General features: G+C 52.7%; 3 protein-coding genes and 2 long non-coding RNA genes across 7 annotated transcripts; all 5 read left to right on the forward strand.

Annotated features, from left to right (window-relative positions):
* The first annotated feature begins 102 nt into the window (after positions 1-102).
* Positions 103-1,236, forward strand: LOC308183657. The gene is made up of 2 exons (XR_013942476.1): positions 103-259; positions 315-1,236. It is a non-coding gene; the product is annotated as an uncharacterized lncRNA (long non-coding RNA).
* Positions 1,237-2,769: 1,533 nt separating this feature from the next.
* Positions 2,770-4,985, forward strand: LOC308183553 (uncharacterized protein). The gene is made up of 3 exons (XM_080569758.1): positions 2,770-2,881; positions 3,324-4,014; positions 4,426-4,985. The coding sequence occupies exons 2-3, from the start codon at positions 3,339-3,341 to the stop codon at positions 4,794-4,796; spliced, it is 1,047 nt and encodes a 348-aa protein (XP_080425884.1). The 5' UTR covers positions 2,770-2,881; positions 3,324-3,338; the 3' UTR covers positions 4,797-4,985.
* LOC308183552 (uncharacterized protein) lies at positions 4,036-10,451 on the forward strand. Of its 3 annotated transcripts, XM_080569756.1 has the most exons (3): positions 7,949-8,075; positions 8,636-9,364; positions 9,455-10,451. In XM_080569756.1, the coding sequence occupies exons 2-3, from the start codon at positions 8,651-8,653 to the stop codon at positions 10,196-10,198; spliced, it is 1,458 nt and encodes a 485-aa protein (XP_080425882.1). In that variant the 5' UTR covers positions 7,949-8,075; positions 8,636-8,650; the 3' UTR covers positions 10,199-10,451. The 3 variants fall into 3 exon arrangements, with proteins under 3 accessions (XP_080425883.1, XP_080425882.1, XP_080425881.1); XM_080569757.1 differs by lacking the exon at positions 7,949-8,075 and adding an exon at positions 4,036-4,170 and having other exon boundaries at positions 8,865-10,451; XM_080569755.1 differs by having other exon boundaries at positions 7,950-8,075; positions 8,636-10,451.
* Positions 10,452-11,889: 1,438 nt separating this feature from the next.
* Positions 11,890-13,850, forward strand: LOC308183658. Its single transcript, XR_013942477.1, has 2 exons — positions 11,890-12,145; positions 12,942-13,850. It is a non-coding gene; the product is annotated as an uncharacterized lncRNA (long non-coding RNA).
* Positions 13,851-16,978: 3,128 nt separating this feature from the next.
* LOC308183610 (uncharacterized protein) lies at positions 16,979-18,733 on the forward strand. The gene is made up of 2 exons (XM_080569824.1): positions 16,979-17,087; positions 18,198-18,733. The coding sequence occupies exon 2, from the start codon at positions 18,219-18,221 to the stop codon at positions 18,477-18,479; it is 261 nt and encodes an 86-aa protein (XP_080425950.1). The 5' UTR covers positions 16,979-17,087; positions 18,198-18,218; the 3' UTR covers positions 18,480-18,733.
* The last annotated feature ends 839 nt before the right edge of the window (positions 18,734-19,572 follow it).

The following is a 19,572-nucleotide window of genomic DNA, read 5'->3' on the forward strand; positions in this document are numbered from 1 at the left end:
GGAGGAGGAAAAGGAGGAGGTGGTGGTTCTGGCCACCAGGGCCAAGGATCCGTCTGCATTATTGGTGGAGGTGGAGGAGGAGGAGGAGGAGGTGGAGGAGGAGGAGGAGGGGGAGGAAAAGGAGGAGGAGGTAGTTCTGGCCACCAAGGCCAAGGACCCATCTGCATTATTGGTGGAGGAGGAGGAGGAGGCGGAGGAGGTGGTTCTGGCCACCAGGGCCAAGGACCCGTCTGCATTATTGGTGGAGGAGGAGGGGAAGGTGGTTCCAGTCACCAGGGCCAAGGGACCCATCTGCATAAGTGGAGGAGGAGGAGGAGGAGGAGGTGGTGGTTCTGGCCACCAAGGCCAAGGACCCGTTTGCGTTATTGGTGGAGGTGGAGGTGGAGGAGGAGGAGGAGGTGGTTCTGGCCACCAGAGCCAAGGACCAATCTGCATTGGTGGAGGAGGAGGAGGAGGAGGAGGAGGAGGTGGGTCTGGCCACCAAGGCCAAGGACCCGTCTGCATTATTGGTGGAGGTGGAGGAGGAGGTGGGTCTGGCCACCAAGGCCAAGTACCTGTCTGCATTATTGGTGGAGGAGGAGGAGGAGGTGGTTCTGGCCACCAAGGCCAAGGACCCATCTGCATAGGTGGAGGAGGAGGAGGAGGAGGAGGTGGTTCTGGCCACCAGAGCCAAGGACCCATCTGCATAGGTGGAGGAGGAGGAGGAGGTGGAGGAGGTGGGTCTGGCCACCAAGGCCAAGGACCCGTCTGCATTATTGGTGGAGGTGGAGGAGGAGGAGGAGGAGGTGGTGGTTCTGGCCACCAGAGCCAAGGATCCATCTGTATTATCGGAGGAGGTGGTTCTGGCCAGAGCCAGGGTTCCTCTTCTTTTGGAGGAGGTGCTGGTGGAGGTGGTTCGTCGAGCTCTGGGGGTATGTCCATTCAGCAGCAGACCCAACCAATCTCCTGGCCACCACAGACTAAACATAAGTAGTGGCTTTAGAAGAGAACCTTGTAACAAGAAAGCCCAGAATGTAAACATGTCACATTTATTTCTTTCTCTATTAAATGTAAGAATACTCGTGTGATTTCTTTCTCCTCTTCATTGGAATATTTCTCTTCACCTCTCCAGATGACCAGAACCTCTGGTGGTGTGTATCAGTAACTTGCGCCTTGATGCAGGTTGTTTGATATGTCCATTTTCTGCCTCGACTTTCTAACGCTTGCACAAGATAATAAAACTTGCCGCTCTAGAGAGCTTCAGTGTCTGAGTGGTTGGATTTTGTTTTACACCATGTATTTTGCATTATTTCCCTTATGATGATTTTCTTCTGAGGTGATGTTGTTGTAATAAAACTCCAGAGCACAAATGCATTGAAAACCCACTGTAGAAGAGATCTTGGATTCTGTAAATATTTCAGGTCATTTTTAATGTCGATTACTACACCTGACCCTGCCCCATCAGACAAGGTCCCACAAAGTTAAATATTGCAAGCAGTCTCTCTACCTCACCCAGATACCATGAAATGCCAGAGGAAGGTGTAGATAAGTTAGGAGAGGAAAGATGCAAAAAACTCTTACCCTGCAGCACAAAGGATTGCAAGGCAGCATTACAGGTGTGAGGCTGAGCCCCTTGCACGTGCACAGTGAAGGAGCTCTCGGTGGTCACAGATGCACCAAGCAGCTGCTGGGAGAGAAACGAGGGGTCTGTCAAACCCCGGCTCCAGCTTTGACCCCCTGGTACAGCCAGCAGCAGGGGCAGGACTGCAGGCAGCACCTCCAAGGGCAGAGATGTTGAGCCTGGAGCAAGTAGGGAGCTCCTCATTCATGCAGGAGTAAAACATCGCTCCAGGTATGAGTCTTCAGTGGGAGTTTCCCTATGGGAAGTGCTTTCTTTGATGTGGTATATTCTGGCAATTAGCAGTTGCAATATGGAATGGAAATAAACAGTAACATTTAATTCTTCTGGCAGACAGCTTGGCCTCTCCACTCCCATTTACTACTGCTTCAAGCAGGCTGGCAAGTTAAAGTTTAAAAGAAAAAATAGCCTTTGACGGTAAATATTGGAGTGAGAGGTTCTGGGGAGCCGAGGTGACAGTGAGGTGTCCCTGTTGCTGTCCCAGCTTCAGCCCCCGCACCCAGCTCACCACCACACCCCAGGCTGGCACAGGACTACCCCATCCCCTGCCTGCCCCATCCAGGGGATCCAGCCTGCACCAATCATTGCCCAGAGCATCCAGCCTGCACCAATCAGGATGTGAGGAGTCCAGCCAGCTGCACCAATGGGCAGGCAGGGACTGGAGCCCGGACCCCCTGCCCAAGCACCGGGCTGGATGCCTTCACCCCTCCTGCAAGGGGCAGCGTCCCCTCCTGCAAGGGACATCACAGCGCAGGCAGGACGGGCGTGCTGGGGTAGTCCAGGCATGGGGAACCTTCTGCCCCCCTCTGCTGCCCCATGGCTGCAGTCCTGCCCAGTGCAGCTCTCTCCTTTCCCTTGGGCATCTCCATAGCCCATCACGTACGATAAACACAGGGTCACTTCAGCTGCCACCCACCACCCCATCAGCCTCTCCCAGCGCGGGTGGGGGGCTCTAGCTGCAGCCCCATGGCCCCAGCGTTCGCCCTCAACCACGGGGTAGAGCTCACGCGACCAGACTATCCGCGGCCAGACTTCAAGTAGCCTAGGAAGTGATGCACCGGAGAGGCATCGATCTGATTTGATGAGTCAGGACAAGTGGGCTGATGGAGAACAGTTTGTTTCATAAATACACCCATCGCCATTCCTCTGGATGCCTCACATCCCAATTAGGAAAACTAGAAACGGTATAAAAGTTGCTGACTCTCCCAGGTGCTCCATTCGCTCAGCTTTGCTCTGCTCTCTGTGTTGCCAGAACAGGGAAGGGTAAGTCCATTTCTGCTGAAGGGAGCGATGCTACTCGGATATTTGTGCATACAAAACAGAAATGCTTTGGTGAAGTATGCCTGATGGGTGGTTGCTTGAAGGTCAGGAAGGTTGCTTTGGTGAATTTAAGTTTTTTTTGTGGATATCAGCAGAAGCAGGATCATCCAATAATACTGGAAATAGTGTTCCAGGAGGATAGAGATCCAGAAGGAACATCTATGAGATAAAAGACTCTAAATGAATGGCTGATTAGCAATCTGGTGCTCTCCTGTCAGCAAAAGGCTTTACATGTGATTGGGAGGGATGGATGACAAAGTACGTAAAGGAAAGGGCATTCTGTGACTCCAGAGGCTCTGCTTGAAGTAGCACACTGGTGCTGCTGCCTGGGGTCCGTGGGACAGCAGTGGCCTCCTTTGGATAACAAGCATGCTCTTCCTTGCAGAGTTGCTGCTCAAAGATGTGCTCCCGACAGAGCTCCGGAGGCTGCCATGAGACGTCCTCCCAGTCCGGGGGGTGCCACAGCGGGGGCTCGTGCTGCCACAGGGGCAGCTCCTCCAGCTACCAGGCACAGGGCTCCTCTTGCTGCGGGGGTGGCAGCGGGGGCTCTGCCCAGGTCATTGTGAGCTCCGGCGGTGGAGGAGGGGGCTCCTGCTGTGGTGGAGGCTCCTCAGGCTACGGCATGGGAGGAGGATACAGCAGCGGTGGCTCTTCGGGATCAAAGAGCATTATTGGAGGTGGAGGCAGCGGAGGGTCCTCTGGGTGCTGCGGTGGAGGATCCAGCAGTGGTGGGTCATCAGGAGGCAAGATCATAATTGTAGGAGGTGGAAGCAGCAGCGGTGGATCCTCTGGGTGCTGTGGTGGAGGATCCAGCTCTGGCATGGGAGGAGGATATAGCAGTGGTGGGTCTTCAGGATCAAAGAGCATAATTGGAGGTGGAGGCAGTGGAGGGTCCTCTGGGTGCTGTGGTGGAGGATCCAGCAGTGGTGGATCATCAGGAGGCAAGATCATAGTTGTAGGAGGTGGAAGCAGCAGCGGTGGCTCCTCCGGGTGCTGCGGTGGAGGCTCCTCTGGCTCTGGCATGGGAGGAGGATCCAGCAGTGGTGGCTCTTCAGGATCAAAGACCATAATTGGAGGTGGAAGCAGTGGAGGGTCCCCTGGGTGCTGTGGTGGAGGCTCCTCTGGCCTTGGCATGGGAGGAGGATACAGCAGTGGTGGCTCTTCAGGATCAAAGAGCATTATCGGAGGTGGAGGCAGTGGTGGTTCCTCTGGATGTTGCGGTGGTGGATCCAGCAGTGGTGGGTCTTCAGGTGGCAAGATCATAGTTGTAGGAGGTGGGAGCAGTGGAGGGTCATCTGGATGCTGCGGTGAGAGCTCTTCCGGCTATGGTATGGGAGGAGGATACAGCAGCAGTGGCTCTTCAGGATCAAAGAGCATTATTGGAGGTGGAGGCAGTGGTGGTTCCTCTGGGTGCTGCAGTGGGGGCTCCTCAGGCTATGGCATGGGAGGAGGATACAGCAGCGGTGGATCAAAGAGCATAATTGGAGGTGGAAGCAGTGGTGGGTCCTCTGGGTGCTGCAGTGGAGGATCCAGCAGTGGTGGCTCCTCAGGAGGCAAGATCATAATTGTTGGAGGTGGAAGCAGCAGCGGTGGATCCTCTGGATGCTGCGGTGGAGGCTCCTCAGGCTACAGCATGGGAGGAGGATCCAGCAGCAGCAGTGGAGGATCTGGCCAGAAGATCATTGTGAGCTCTGGAGGTGGAGGAGGTGGCTCCTCTGGATGCTGCTGCAGTGGGGGCTCTGGCGGGGGCAGTGGAGGTTCGTCCCAGGCCATGCAGCAGAAATGCCCCATTGTCATTCCCAGCACCCAGGGCCATCAGACCAAGCAGGCCTGCCCCTGGCCCCCCAGCCACAAGTAACAGCCCTGGCAGCTCGGTGCTCAGCACCAACAGCCCTGCCTCTGTCTTACAAGCTTGCCCATTTCCTTCCTGCGTGTCCTCATCTCTTCTCTTCCCCTCATGCACCATCGCTGTGCTGTGAACTCCCAGAAGACTTTTGTCACCCTTCTTTGTAACATGAAATAAAAAAAATGCTGCATATAAGAAGAACTGTTTTTGCAAAGTCGCTTTTATCCTTTGTCAGTTCCCTGTTTGCTTTCAGATAGTGAATAATGCATCAAACACATTCAGCTGAGAAATCTGCCTGCAGTGCCGGAGCAGATGCGTATTAACAGGTCTTGCTTGAGAGAGATCTTGTTGCTTAAGGAGAGTTTGGTGTCTGTCTTGATAATAGTGCCCACCAAGGCTGTAACTTAACCTGGGGAAGAGCTCCATCTCCATTTCCCCTTCCCAGATGAGGAAGCCAAGCACAAGCTCTGGGTTTTGCTGCTGGGATTTCAGTGCAGGCAGCAGCATCCTTTGGAAAGACTCAGCCAGGTTATTATGTTCTCCATTTCTCAAGTTTTATCACAAGGAAACCACGCATTTTGGTAGGCAACATACAGCAGCATTTGTGCTAAAGTCAGTAGCAAGGCATCTTCGGAATAGATGTCATTCGGTCTTGTGTTCAGTAAATTTTATGCTAAAGGTTTCTGTGTCCATCTCCCACACACACCTGATAGGCAGGTAACAACGTTAGGAATGTAAGGGTAATTTTCCAGAGGTGATCATCAGCCATGCAAATGCTTGAAGGGCCACAACTTATCAGATTGTGTGTGAGCAGAAAAATTGGAGAGCTCCCCTTATGCCAGTGGTATCTTCATCGTGGCTAATGCCATCCAAGTCAGCATTGCTGTGCATGAAGAAAGCAGCTGGGGTAATGGACAGCAGGATCTGGCCGAGGTTCTTCTCTCTCTCCACCAACACACACACCAAGGCACCATCCCTTGAGGTGTTTGCAGTGCCACGACTGAAGGATAACAAAACCTGCCTGCCTGTCCTGAGCACAACGAGTCCACTGCACAGAAAAGGACCCAGACACTGCATGTGGTGGTTTTACCTTGCTGGGCAGCTGAACTCCACCACAACCACTCTCTCACTCCCCCTCCTCGGAAGAGGAGTGGAAGAAGAAAAGGAGAGAATTCATGGGTTGAGATAAGGATAATTTAATTAAAGAGAAAATAATTATTAAAGCGAATTATTATTAATTAAATAATTTAACTAAGAGAAAGGGGAAAAGGGAAAAATAAATAAATAAATAAATAAACAAGCAAAGGCCGCGCGGAAGTGCAGAGGAAAGAAATTACTCTCTGCTTCCCACCAACAAGCGATGCTTGACCACGTCCTTGAAGCGGAGGCTGAATGCACGTAGCCGCTGTTCAGGAGGATAGACATTTTCACAATGAGAGCCCACCCCTCCCCTCTTCTTCCTTTTTCCACCTTTTATTGCTGAGTGTGACACCGTATGGTATGGAATATCCCTTTGGTTGGTTTAGGTCAGCTGCCCTGGTGATGTTCCTTCCTCCCCTCTTGCCCACCCCCAGTCTGCTGGCTCTGGTGGGGTTGTAGGAGTCCTGATGCTGTGCCAGCACTGCTCAGCAGCAGACACAACGCTGCTGTCATACCAGTGCTGTTCTAGCTACACGCGCAGAGCACAGCACTGTACGGGCTGCTGCAGGGAAAGTTAACATCCCAGCCAGACCCAGACACTGCAGAGCAGTGTGGCCCAAATTTGAGTCAGTCTCCCCATGAAACCTTTTGCATCCCACCTGGCCTTTACCCAACATAAGTATCATAACAGCTCTTTAACCAGGGGGGTTTGATGGGCACCCCTCCCGCAGCAGTGGTTCCAGCCACACTCTTCCTCCACGTAGGCTGAGCAGCACACTTGTGCACGTGTCACAGGCTCTGTGTTTCCAGCCCTTGCACGGGGTCTGCGTGCACACAGGTGGCGCGGTGCTTGCAGGAACACTTCTTGCCACCCCTGCCAAAAACCTCCACAGCTTTCCCTCGCAGCCTGGGTCCTGATGAGCCACAAATCCTGGGTGCCCCTCTGTGCAAGTCCCTACAAGTTAAATCCAGGGATCAAGGTGTTGTGATGCTCTGTAGCATGACACCCACACTTCACGGCTGAGAGCCAAAGTTGCTGTGAGACCTTAGCTTTCCCTTTGGTGACTGAAGCAGGGCTTAAGCTACTGGAGGGAGTCCAAAGCAAAACACAAGAAGCCCCCTGCACCCCCTTGCCTGGAGACAAGGCTGATGGTCCTGTCCCTATGCCACTGGAGCTGCATGTGTGCCCAAAACTATGTTCATCGTGAAAGGGCTGGGCAACCTGTTGCCACCGTCATGCATCCTCTCAGATAAAACCACCCAATTATACCTTCCTCTACTCCATCTCTGTCAGGGTGGATGCTGTTGTCAGCCTCCAAGCATGCATGACGCAGTGGAAGGATGAAGGTGCTACAAAGCACGGCAGCCCGCGCTGCAGTTTCCGTGCTGACAAAGTGTCATTCTCCAGAAAGGCACATTTCACAGCAAAACACACAGATGTCCCCCTAACCTCAGCTGCAGGGGGGCTGGCCAGCAAAGCATCACCTCCAGAAGATCACCTGAGACAGAGGAAACACTCAATGTGCTGTGCATTTCCAAGGGTAGGGTCTTGATGGCCTTCAAATGAGCTTTTGCAGACGGAAATATTTCAAGACCTTACTGGCCCTGATCACTCAGCCCAGTGATCAGGGCACCTGGGAAGCCGGAGCTGAGCACAGACCTTCCCCAGGTCCCTTGGGACTCTGCTCCAGCACATCCTTTGCCCTCATCCTTCCACCTAGCCCTGCCTTGCTGCAGCCTCCATCCCTCAGCATCCGCTCTGCCTCCGCTCTCTGCTGAGCACCCAAGAGGCTGCAGCCAAGAGGAAAGGGAGTGGGGAGCCCCCTGTCAGTCCTGGGGGTCAAACCCCCAGGAGATATTGACACCCAACATTTCAGAGCAAGGCTCCCGGAAGTTAATCATTAAGTAAAAATAGCAACTAGGGTTCAAAACGTAATTGGTACATCATTGATCACCTCTGTATCACCTATCTGCAGCAAGTGAGTCAAAGGAGGCAGGTGAAGCCAGGCTCAGTAAATAAATCTATCAGCATTCCTTAGGGTGTCTCACTTCCCTTAAGAGCCCCGTTGGTTCAATATAAAAGCTAACATATCCGACGGCTCCTCACTCGCCTACCTCCGAGCCTTGCACGCGTTTCCAGCTGCACGGAAGGTAAGCCCCTTGACACGGGAACTTTCCCAAGCCTTTCTCAGAGAGGTCGCTCTACCTGCGGTCTTGGAGCACATTTTGAACAGGGGAACCATTCCAGCTCAACTTCAATTCTCCAAAACCTTTGCGGTGTGCCTGCAGGACTGCCTCCCTTACAGAAGGGGCTGTACCTGGCACCCTCAGGGTACTCAGCCATGGCTGGGTTTTAGATAACCGCGGGTTTTAGCAGCCTGTAAATCCAGAAGGATTTCCAGTGGGACTAAGCTTTTCACAGACTGCCAGGTCTGAGCTTGTCCGAGCAAGCACACAAATCTCTGGGGATGTTCTCCATGTTCCTGTGTGCGGCGTTTTTCTGTACATGAGTGATCAGAGGGACAGACCATGGGTGGTTCTCAATTCAGGTCTTCCCTGCTGTCTCTCAAGGGAGAGGGGCTTTATGAAGCTGACATTGCAGTAGGACCAGAGAAGATGGGGCAGATGGGATAATGCAAGAATTCGGGTTTGCCATGATACCTCAGCAGCATCTCTGAGGGGCTCCTGAATAACAGCTCTGTTCCTTGCAGGGTCGCTGCTCAAAGATGTGCTCCCGACAGAGCTCCGGAGGCTGCCATGAGACGTCCTCCCAGTCCGGGGGGTGCCACAGCGGGGGCTCGTGCTGCCACAGGGGCAGCTCCTCCAGCTACCAGGCACAGGGCTCCTCTTGCTGCGGGGGTGGCAGCGGGGGCTCTGCCCAGGTCATTGTGAGCTCCGGCGGTGGAGGAGGGGGCTCCTGCTGTGGTGGAGGCTCCTCAGGCTACGGCATGGGAGGAGGATACAGCAGCGGTGGCTCTTCGGGATCAAAGAGCATTATTGGCGGTGGAGGCAGCGGAGGGTCCTCTGGGTGCTGCGGTGGTGGATCCAGCAGTGGTGGCTCCTCAGGAGGCAAGATCGTAATTGTCGGAGGTGGAAGCAGCAGTGGTGGATCCTCTGGGTGCTGTGGTGGAGGCTCCAGCTATGGCATGGGAGGAGGATATAGCAGTGGTGGGTCTTCAGGATCAAAGAGCATTATTGGAGGTGGAGGCAGCGGAGGGTCCTCTGGGTGCTGTGGTGGTGGATCCAGCAGTGGTGGGTCATCAGGAGGCAAGATCATAGTTGTAGGAGGTGGAAGCAGCAGCGGTGGCTCCTCCGGGTGCTGCGGTGGAGGCTCCTCTGGCTCTGGCATGGGAGGAGGATCCAGCAGTGGTGGCTCTTCAGGATCAAAGAGCATAATTGGAGGTGGAAGCAGTGGAGGGTCCTCTGGGTGCTGCGGTGGTGGATCCAGCAGTGGAGGGGCTTCGGGTGGCAAGATCATAGTTGTAGGAGGTGGAAGCAGCAGCGGTGGATCCTCTGGGTGCTGCGGTGGAGGATCCAGCTACGGCATGGGAGGAGGATACAGCAGCGGTGGGTCATCAGGATCAAAGAGCATTATCGGAGGTGGAAGCAGTGGAGGATCCTCTGGGTGCTGCGGCGGGGGCTCCTCAGGTTACGGCATGGGAGGAGGATACAGCAGCGGTGGGTCATCAGGATCAAAGAGCATTATTGGAGGTGGAGGCAGTGGTGGTTCCTCTGGGTGCTGTGGTGGTGGATCCAGCAGTGGTGGGTCATCAGGAGGCAAGATCATAATTGTAGGAGGTGGAAGCAGCAGTGGAGGATCCTCTGGATGCTGCAGTGGGGGCTCCTCAGGCTATGGCATGGGAGGAGGATACAGCAGCGGTGGATCAAAGAGCATAATTGGAGGTGGAAGCAGTGGTGGTTCCTCTGGGTGCTGCGGTGGAGGATCCAGCAGTGGTGGCTCCTCAGGAGGCAAGACCATAATTGTTGGAGGTGGAAGCAGCAGCAGTGGATCCTCTGGATGCTGTGGTGGAGGCTCCTCAGGCTACAGCATGGGAGGAGGATCCAGCAGCAGCAGTGGAGGATCTGGCCAGAAGATCATTGTGAGCTCCGGAGGTGGAGGAGGTGGCTCCTCTGGATGCTGCTGCAGTGGGGGCTCTGGCGGGGGCAGTGGAGGTTCGTCCCAGGCCATGCAGCAGAAATGCCCCATTGTCATTCCCAGTACCCAGGGCCATCAGACCAAGCAGGCCTGCCCCTGGCCCCCCAGCCACAAGTAACAGCCCTGGCAGCTCAGCGCTCAGCACCAACAGCCCTGCCTCTGCCACGGCACCGCTTTCCCTCCCACGCCTGGCTGGTTTCCAGCTTCCTCTCAGCGTGTCCTCTTCTCCTCTCACCCCTTGGTGCTGCCTCCCCACGCCGTGAACTCCAGGATCATCAGCCTTTTGCCCTGCTGCTGGCGTTGGAACGTCTTTGATCAGACACTTCTGCTTTTTCAAACAGCTAATAAATGTAATCATATCACAAAGCATACTTAGTTTGCAGTTTCTTTTTTCTTGTATTCTCAACCAGCTCCTCATTTTCTTTGCAGCTAGGATAATATCTGAGGAGCTGTATGCCTCCTTTCTGTGGAGGAGATGGTCAGTTCAGCAGTGCTTTGCCACAAAGTGAGCACTAAAGCCACCCAGCTCACAGCCCAGGAGTCTGTTGCAACTTTCGTTTCCCCTGGGCTCCAAAACAGAGCAACTGCACTGCCTAAAACACCAATCATGCACATCTCCCAGTGTCCCTGCAACACCTCTGTAGGGTGCTTCCCCCTCACAGCCATTCCAGCCCCTAGGCTCCCCCAGGACTGCAGCATGTGAGGATGCCCCCGGAGCAATGCAGAGCTGTGGGAGGATGAGGCTGAGCTCCTCAGGCTTGCTCCTGAAGTTCAAACACCAGTGATGAGCCATGTTAGCAGCTGTCACCACCCAGAGTGGCTGATAACGCCATGCCGATGTCCATGTCCTTGCTCTTCCCCATTGCTCCCAAAGCTTGGAGGGGTTCTGTGCAGAGGTGAGCCTCTGTGCTGGCTGAGCCAGCCCTGGGCCAGGCAGAGGGAAATAAAGCCAGCAGCACATCCCTTAGGCCACCGAACACACCACAGCACGCCTCCAGGCCTTAATCCCTCCTTGCCCAAGCTCTGGAAACCTGCTACTAAATGCAATACCGAGGACAGCAGCAACACCCCTTCGCACTGCTTACAGCCTGGTAGATGTGGCCTTGAGCCAAAGCTGGGACTCAGCATCCCTAGGGGAAAATAGCTTGGGGCTGAGCAGACCCAGTCCTGCCAGCAAGAGCCGAGCTGGGGCACCAAGGGTCAGGCAGCACCACCAGCACGGCCCCTGCGCAGCCCCCTGAGGCCAGATGGAGCAGCCTCCCTGGAGGCCCTAGTACTCGGTGGTCTTCCCAAGCCAGAGGACGGGCACAGCAGGGGTGAACGCAGAAGGAAGGCACCTGGCAGGTTACTCCTTCATTTGAAGGGTAATCCTGCCACAGAGGATTTAAGTGTTAGGACATTTACACTTTTGCAATTCTCTCCAGGGTCCATAAGCTTTCCCAGAGCATCTGTAGCATCCTCACCAAATACCCAAGCCAGGCGCTTTGCTTTGGACAAGCTCCTGGTTCAGAAAATTCCCCTACAGAACCACCAGTGAGATGTTGGAGGGTGCTGGGTGCAGCCCTGGATGAAAGCATCCCCACGCCTTCCCCTCTCCGAGTACCCCTCTATCACATCCGCCTCGGCAGCAATGCTGAAGCTGGACCCAGGCACCACCACCATCTGCCCCACGCTCACCAAGTTCTCATTCTCAGCATTTCCCTGCACCCACGCTGCCACCCACCTCCCCCAGTGTTTCTGCCTCGCTGGGGACAGGAGCTGTTCTCCTCGCTTTGGGCAAGAGCACAGGAATAGGGTCATTAAGCAGAAAATAGGATCATTAGGCAGAAGTAGCAATTACCGCCGCATGCAGCACAGTGAGCAGCGCGAGGGAAAGATATTGATCAGTTGTCATGAGTCAAAGCAAACACTGAAATCAGTGTTTGATTGGTAAATAAATCCTTGCCATTCCTTAGGGTGTCTCACTTCCCATATATGCTAAACGCCATATAAAAGTTCCCGTGTGTTAAAGCTCTTCATTCAGTCAACTTTAATCTTCTAAATGTGTTTCCAATGGCTGACGGGGGTAAGTCTGCTTTTTCTTCATCTTTATGATTGCATATTCATGGGAGATAGATAGCTCCATTTGAGATCTCAACCCATGCTGCCTGAGCACCCCTAGCAAAGTTCTTGGTGTCTGTATGGTTTCCTCCTATGGCACAGGCTTTATTACACTCTCCCTTGGACCACTGGGAAGCAAAGTAAAGTCAGGTCACTGGACTGCAAGCTCAAGCAGGCTGAAAACACAGCTGAGTCTCTAGCGGGATCAGCACAGGGTAACTGGCAGTCTTTGCAGCTTTCAACGTTTGAGAGATACTTTTTATATTATTTAATAACAAGCCTACGTTGTACTTCCTAGTGGTTACGTGGGAAGTCTCCCATGGCTGGGCTGCTCACCTTATCTAAAGCCCCCTGGGGACACTAAGCAACGGCTGCAAAAATACAGACGGCAACGTCGCCTCACATGGAAATCTTGATCCCCTGCTCTTGCAGCACTTTATAAACAGAAGCAAAGATAATCCATGCTGTCTTTCCAGCTCATCATGAAGATGAGTGGGGGGAACCGTCATGGTTATTAGATGTTAAAAGAATATATTTCAGATTCTGATTCTCCAGAAAGACAGCCTAGAGTTTAGAAACAGAAAAGCTATCCCAGCAAAAGTCAAAATGCTCTTGTATTTGAAGATCAGCTGAGCAGTGTCCTGGCATTGCCCCCGGCCCTGGAAACACCCTTCTGACCACACCGCCTGCAGTCTCCCTGCTGCCAGGGTGCAAACCTGAAACAAAATGAGGCAGTGAAGTTTTTCTTTTTCCTCTTTCAGATTTTCCACTGTCTCCGAGGGAGATGCTCCCGCCAGAACAGGGGCTACAATAATGACATCCCCTCGCACTATGGAGGATGCCACGGGTGCTCCTCGAGCATCGAGGGACGGGGATCCTTCTTCTTTGGCGGGGACGGCTCCGTCACCTGCAGCCGGGAAGCTTCACCCTGCCCGGCCATGCCAGCATCCTCCACCTGCAGCATTGCAGCAGGGTACAGCTGTGGTGGGGATGGGGCTGTTATCATAAGCAGTGGTGACAGCGGGGGGACTTCCGGCTGGAGCTCCGCAGGGGGGACAGTCCCAGCCTACAGCACCCGGCGGGGAGCAGGATACGGCATCGAGGACGCGGGACGGAGAATGGTTGGCAGCTCAGAGGGTGGTGGAGGATCCAGCTGCTACACTGGGAATTTGGGCATCGGTGCGGGAAGAGGCTCCAGCTATGGAGGCAATGCATGCCACAGAGAAAAGGCTTTAACCGCGGGTGGGAGCAGTGGGGAATTGGGGTTCTCTAGCGGAGCATCGGGCTACGGCAGCAGGGAATTCTCCAGCCCAGAGCTAAGCTCTGGAGGTGCTGGGTCCTCCCAGGCCATGCAGCAGAAGTGCCCCGTGGTCATTCCCGACATTGAGACCCAACAGAGCAAGCAGAGCTACCACTGGCCCCCCAGCCAGAAGAAATGAAGGAGCCAGCAGCCACCCTTGCTCACGCAGACGTGCCCTGGATGTGCCACGCTGAGGCTTTTCCAATGGACCAGGAGCTTTGAATTCCTCGCATCAGGCTGAGCTCGTAATGCTGTTGGGAGCACCGCTGGGAAAAGGGCTTCATGCTTTGGTGGTGGGAAAAGATTCCTTCCTCCATCTGCTTTTTTGCATGGGTTGGGAAATAAAACCTCATTGTCTGTGGGAACTTCAGTATCAGGATGGTTTCTTTAATTTCTGGCTCCTTCATTCAAAGCACAGGCAGATACCCAAACAGTCTACTTGAAGATTTACTTTCCCCTATATATGACATATGTTTTACGACTAGACCTAAATGTAATTTAACTTTAGTACAAGTAAAATGCACAGCTTTCACCAGCAGGAGAAGCTGCTCCATTTGGCTCTTGCAGATGCTGGAGCTCCCCCTGATGCTTTCCCCACCAAGAGGAACTGCTCTGCCCTGCTGAGCCTCGGCAGGGGAGCGGAGGCCAGACCCTACAAGCTATGCTAAGCAGATATGCAAAACGCCCAGGTGATTTCCGCCTGATTATTATTTACAGCGTGACCTTGGGAGTGCAAGGCTGTTTACTTGGAAACAATTACACGGCAGGCTCCCGTCCCAGCGAGATTGCAAGAGATGTCGTAAGCTGGAGCACGTAAACGTTTGCTTGCACCAGCAGCATGAGGCAACTCAAACAAGCTGGTTTCCTTCCTCGCAGCAACCTGCTTCATGACATTTTTTGATAGGATCAGGCCCTAAATTACGTGGAGGTAGAAGATGGTTCCTCTGTGCTGATGGGGCAGTGCGGGGGAGGCTCGAGTGCCAGGTCCTGCTTGTGACTTGGTATTTGCCAAAAGTTACAAGTTTCAGGATTGTTCTCTGGGTTTTTGGACTCCTCCACATGTTGGTAACAGAGGAAAAAACACCCATAGATCCATGCTCACTTAAATTTACAATTCCACTGTAAAATATTTTTTACCATTGCTTCTTTCACTCACCTGGGAGGATTTTAAACCTTTTGCCTCCATAAATAACCAGAAAACTTTGCCCTGATGTTCGTAAAACACCACACCTTACAAAAACCCAAATCCCCTGAGCTCCAGCCCTGTGTTCAGTGCCATGACAGGTATCTTCTTGCTGCAAAATGTTGTAAGACTGGAGACCTGTAGTGCAGGGAACATTACACAACATTTTGTCACCAGCCATAATAAATTCCATTCTAAAATTAGTCATCCTTATCACTTATTTGCATCTACTTATATTTCTAAAATCTACCTCTTCGTTATTGATTTCTATTATTTTCCCTGCTTCATCTGGTAGGATCAAAGGTAGTGAAGAACTCAGAAAGCTCAAACAACTTCTGAAAGACTTCCAGAAGACACAGTAAAACCTGGAGTAATCAAAAACATTTTGGCTATTCAACTAACTGACAAAAATAAAAAATAAAAATCCAATAGCACCACCCCCCAAAAATTAAATAATTGAAATTTAGACCTGTTATTCACTGTCCCACCCAGCTCGTTCTTAGAGGCTCATCTCAACAAGCACAGCACAAGCTTAGGCGCTAACCAGGCTAGATGATATAATAATAAAGCAGACCCAGCAGAGGAGGATGCTTTTGCACCCAGAGTTTGAGCACAATGCTGCTGGGCCCAGGGCTGCATCTCTTTGGATCCCTGCATCCCTGGGGCTGCTGCGCTTTGCATGCCAACATGCGGGGCTTATTCCTCCATCATGAAGCTGGGTGATGCGGAGGCTGGGTGAAAGAGCGGGCAAGCACACTCGTGCGTTTGCACTCGCACGTTTCCTCCCCGCTCTAATCACAATGAGGGAAGAGAGATTTGCTTTTCCTGGCTACAGGTCCGTGATAGCGTCCCTGAGCGTGTTGGTGCCTGCCAAAGCCCCTCTGCTTCTGTTTGTAAACAGGCACGGCAAACGGTAAACATGGATCTGGCATCTTGATGAAAGCCGTGGACTGATGCCTCTGGATAGAAACTAAAGAAATTGCTTTAGAGATAGCATGTGGGAGGCAGCCCTCTGCTTCAGAAGCTCCATCAATCTCTGCCCACCAAAACCTCACGACTCCTTTGTCTGCAGAAGGAGCTAAGATGCAAAACAAGCAAAAACACTGAGCGAGCACTGCAGGAATGGCACAGTCTAATGGGAGGGAAAAGGATAAATCAGGGCTGTTGCAGCTCAGCCCTGGGCCAGGAGCTGAGTAAGTGTCTGTGACATACAAAGCGGTGGTTGCACAGACGATTGCAGCGGAGCCGGGCATGCAGCAGCCCGCTGCTTTGCACCGCGGGGGAAGCTCGAGCCGGGCATCGGGTGCAGGGTCATGGTCCCTGCCCTCAGTGCTTTCCTCACAGCTTACTCACGAGCAAGGTTTGCCCCATCGGCAGCTGTAGGCGTGTGTTTCCTGTCACAGGCAGCAGCCACTTCAGGTAGAGATGACAAAAAAAAAATTTAAATGTTCAAAAAAAGGTCATTTTAAAAGAGTGATTCTCTTTGATGTTTTTCAGCATTGGCGAGGAAAAACGTCAGCAATGAATATTAGTGGTAAGTGTGTCAATGTCAGTGAAATGGCTATAAACATCAGACATGAGGGGAGGAAGACAAGTAGAGAAACCACACGGCATGTTGGGGGAATTCACAGGTACAAGCCAAGGCTTCCAAAAGTGGCCAGCATTTTTTCTGCCTGGCTCTGACAGGGCACTTTCCAGTTGTAGATCTCAGTGCACTCCCCGTGCCTCCATCTTCATTAACCGTGTTTTATTGCTACAGAAAATGACACTGGCGGAGAGAGAGGGGGTCAAGAGGGGGCCCTTGGCTCCTGACCCACACCGCTTGCTGGCACCTCCAGATGTCGTACAGGTGAAGGCACCTTAAGAGATGCTTATAGAGGATGTGTGGTGGGGACTTTCTAATAGCTTGCCATTACTTATGGCTGGATAGTGGTGGCTCTTGTCCACCATGCATGACCCTGCCAAGAGAGCTGAGAGGCACCACAGCCAGGTGTTGTGACCTCTCCTCCCCGCCAGACTTAGGGCGAGAGGTTTCAGCAGGGCAGAAACCCAAAAAACGCCACCTTTGCCATCCATTTTGCAATATAAAACTCATCCGGGCATGATGGTGAGACAGCCAAGCCACCCACACGGTTTTCACTCTTCGTGCATTACAACCCGTGTGGGGCAGGGTGGCAATTAAAGCTGTGTAACACAAGGAAGACAATCTACCATATGACAAGTCAATCAAAGGAACCAGGTTGAATAAGCTTTTGAAGGTGGTGGATAATTAGGGGTGGGGCTGTTTTGTAAATACGTTGGTCATTTTTCCCCAGGGGTTATTGCATTTTCAGGAAGAGAGCTAGGAACCATATAAAAGTTCTCGGATGGGAGAGCAGCTCATTCACTCAGATCCACTCTCTCTTCGCAGACTTCCCAGCCAAGGTAAGTTGTTGCTGCATGGCTAACATTGCATTCCCAGGAAAATCTGCTGAAATTAGATGAGCTATGCTCTTACAGAGAGGGCTCAGTCTGCAGGTGTTAGGATTATGGCCAGCCAAGTTCTGCCTCCCTTGCGGGAGCAATTTGCTCCATCAAAACTGGTCTCCAGACTGCCGATGCTAAGAAGCAGAAATATCAGGTGTGAATGTATTTGGGTTGCTTCAGTGCTCATGATTTCTAGTATTTGAAGGACAAACTGAAAATAAAAGAGTAAAGGGGATGTGGGAATGAATGAGAGATGGCAGGCTGATTTTTCAGAAGAAACCTTCAGGTTCAGCCGGGGACTCTAATTGCTCTTACAAGCCTGATTCCTTTACCTAACTGTTTTAGAATATGTAAATCTTCAGGAGCTGTAGGTATTAAGCTGTCCTTAAAGACATTTAGGAAATAACTGAGAAGGCAGATTTAACCTAGGAGAGGAAGCAGCCTGAAGAGCCTCTGGATCTTCTGAACTGCTGAAACCTCAGCTCCAGGCGCTTGGTCCCTCTGAAGGGGGTCAGATATGCTCACAGGATATTCCTCATGCCCTAGGAAGTCAGGCAGCAATGAGCTGTGGGTGTGCAGGGAACAGAGGGTGAGGAGGGCAGAAGGAGGGAGGAAGGCACAGGAGTTTCTTCATTTTGGGAAACTGGCTTTGAAAGTGTATTTTGCTGCTGCTCCAATACCAGCAGTCCCAGCTGCAAATTCACTGACTGTGCCCAGGAGCCCAATTTTTCAGACCACTGTGCTCCAGCATAGACTGACAGCGGGCAGCGCATCCGCTCCTCTCTTGCACAGCTTCTCCCAGGACATCTTGCACGAGTGGGATGCAGCAAGGGAGAGCAGGGAAATGAAATGTGGAGCCGGGCAGAAATGGAGACTGGGGCCATGGTGAGGGCATTTTTCTGGTGCCAGTGATGTGGGAACGAAGCCCCAAGGTGAGGAAGCAGGATGGGTGGGTGGGCAAACCCTGCAGAGCCCCAGCAAGATCGTAAACACACTGAGGAAATCTGAATGCAAAGCAGGGCGTGGAAAGCTTTGTGCATCTAACTACGAGGGTTTTCTCCTCCCTAGGCTCCCCGCACCGATCAAAAAATGTGCTCCCGTGGAGACAGAGGCTGCCACAGCAATGAGAGCTCCTCCTGCCACAGCGGCAGCTCCTCCTGCCACGGCTCCGAGGAGGTCGTCTGCCACGAAGTGAGCGCCGTGCAGGATGTGACGCCAGTGGTGGTCCTGCAGCCCCAGGGCCCCGTGGTCACTGTGCCCGGGCAGGGGCCGGTGGCACCCGTCCCCTGCCAGCAGCAGCAGCAGCAGATCAAGCAGCCAGTGCAGTGGCCCCCACAGCAACAGAAGTGAAGGGCCGAGGATGCAGCAACGGTCAGCCGGCTGCAGGGCTGCGCTCGCCCCTCGCCTCCGCAGGGTGCAACCCTGAGCTTGGGCAGGTCTTGCCCCTTCCCTCCAGCGCAATGTGCCTCTCCTGCTCCTGCGACGTGGTGTTAGCACGTCCGAAATGTGATTTGCCCTCTCGCGAGCAAGTATTTGAATCCATTCATTTCCTGCTTCTGTCTCCAGTAGCAAAGATGTGATATTAAAACCTAAAGCTCACGAAACTTGATGGTGTCCTGGTGTGTTTCCAACAATTCCGCTTTTAGCATCATTTCCAAGCTCACCTTTATGAATGAGAGCTGCCTTTCACAGCCTGCAGACAGCTCCCCCCCTTCCCACAGCACTCCCCAGGCAGCAGCGATGTGCCACAGCTCCGGTCCCCAAACCTTCAGCACCTGCCAGGCAGATCCAGGCACTGGGTTGGACAAAACTGTCTGGAGCTGGAGGTTAAGGTCACCCTGGGATCTGCGATGCCAGGCCCTGCGGCTCAGACTCTTGGCAAGTTTTGAAAGAGCAAAGCCTAAAAGCAAAGCCTCGGGTTTGCAATACCGAGTCCTCCGTACGTGGCTGCCGAGCACAAAAGCAGACTCCATCTAGGAAGCCTGAAAGTCGCTGATGACCATAAACAAAAGGGCATAAGGAGAGGGAGGACCCCATTATACTTAATCTTCCTTCTGACCTATTCTAGGTATGGAACATGGGGTCAGACAGATATTTTGTGCAAGATAACTTTACCTTCTTTGAAAATGCCAGCAAGGGCCCATATTGCCTAGATGAAATATTGGTTAATGGAAAAAAAAATGGGGGGGGGGGGAGGAATAAAAAAGAATAAAAAAAGAAAAAAAAAGAAAAAAAAACTTTTTCTCAGCAGAAACCAGAAAAGTGCTGAGCTTTCCTAGCAGATGTAGAAGAAAAAATAAATAAATAAAAGAATATCAAATGGAGAAATGTCCTTAAAAATCAGCAGCTGTGTTTCCCATTGCACTATCCCCAGCGTGCACCAGCACAGAGGCAGATTGCTGCCGAAATTCATGCCTCCGTGGGATGAGAGCAGTATGGTGTG

Source organism: Anser brachyrhynchus, assembly GCF_964034855.1.
Source record: "Anser brachyrhynchus genome assembly, chromosome: 28".
Taxonomy (NCBI): Eukaryota; Metazoa; Chordata; class Aves; order Anseriformes; family Anatidae; genus Anser; species Anser brachyrhynchus.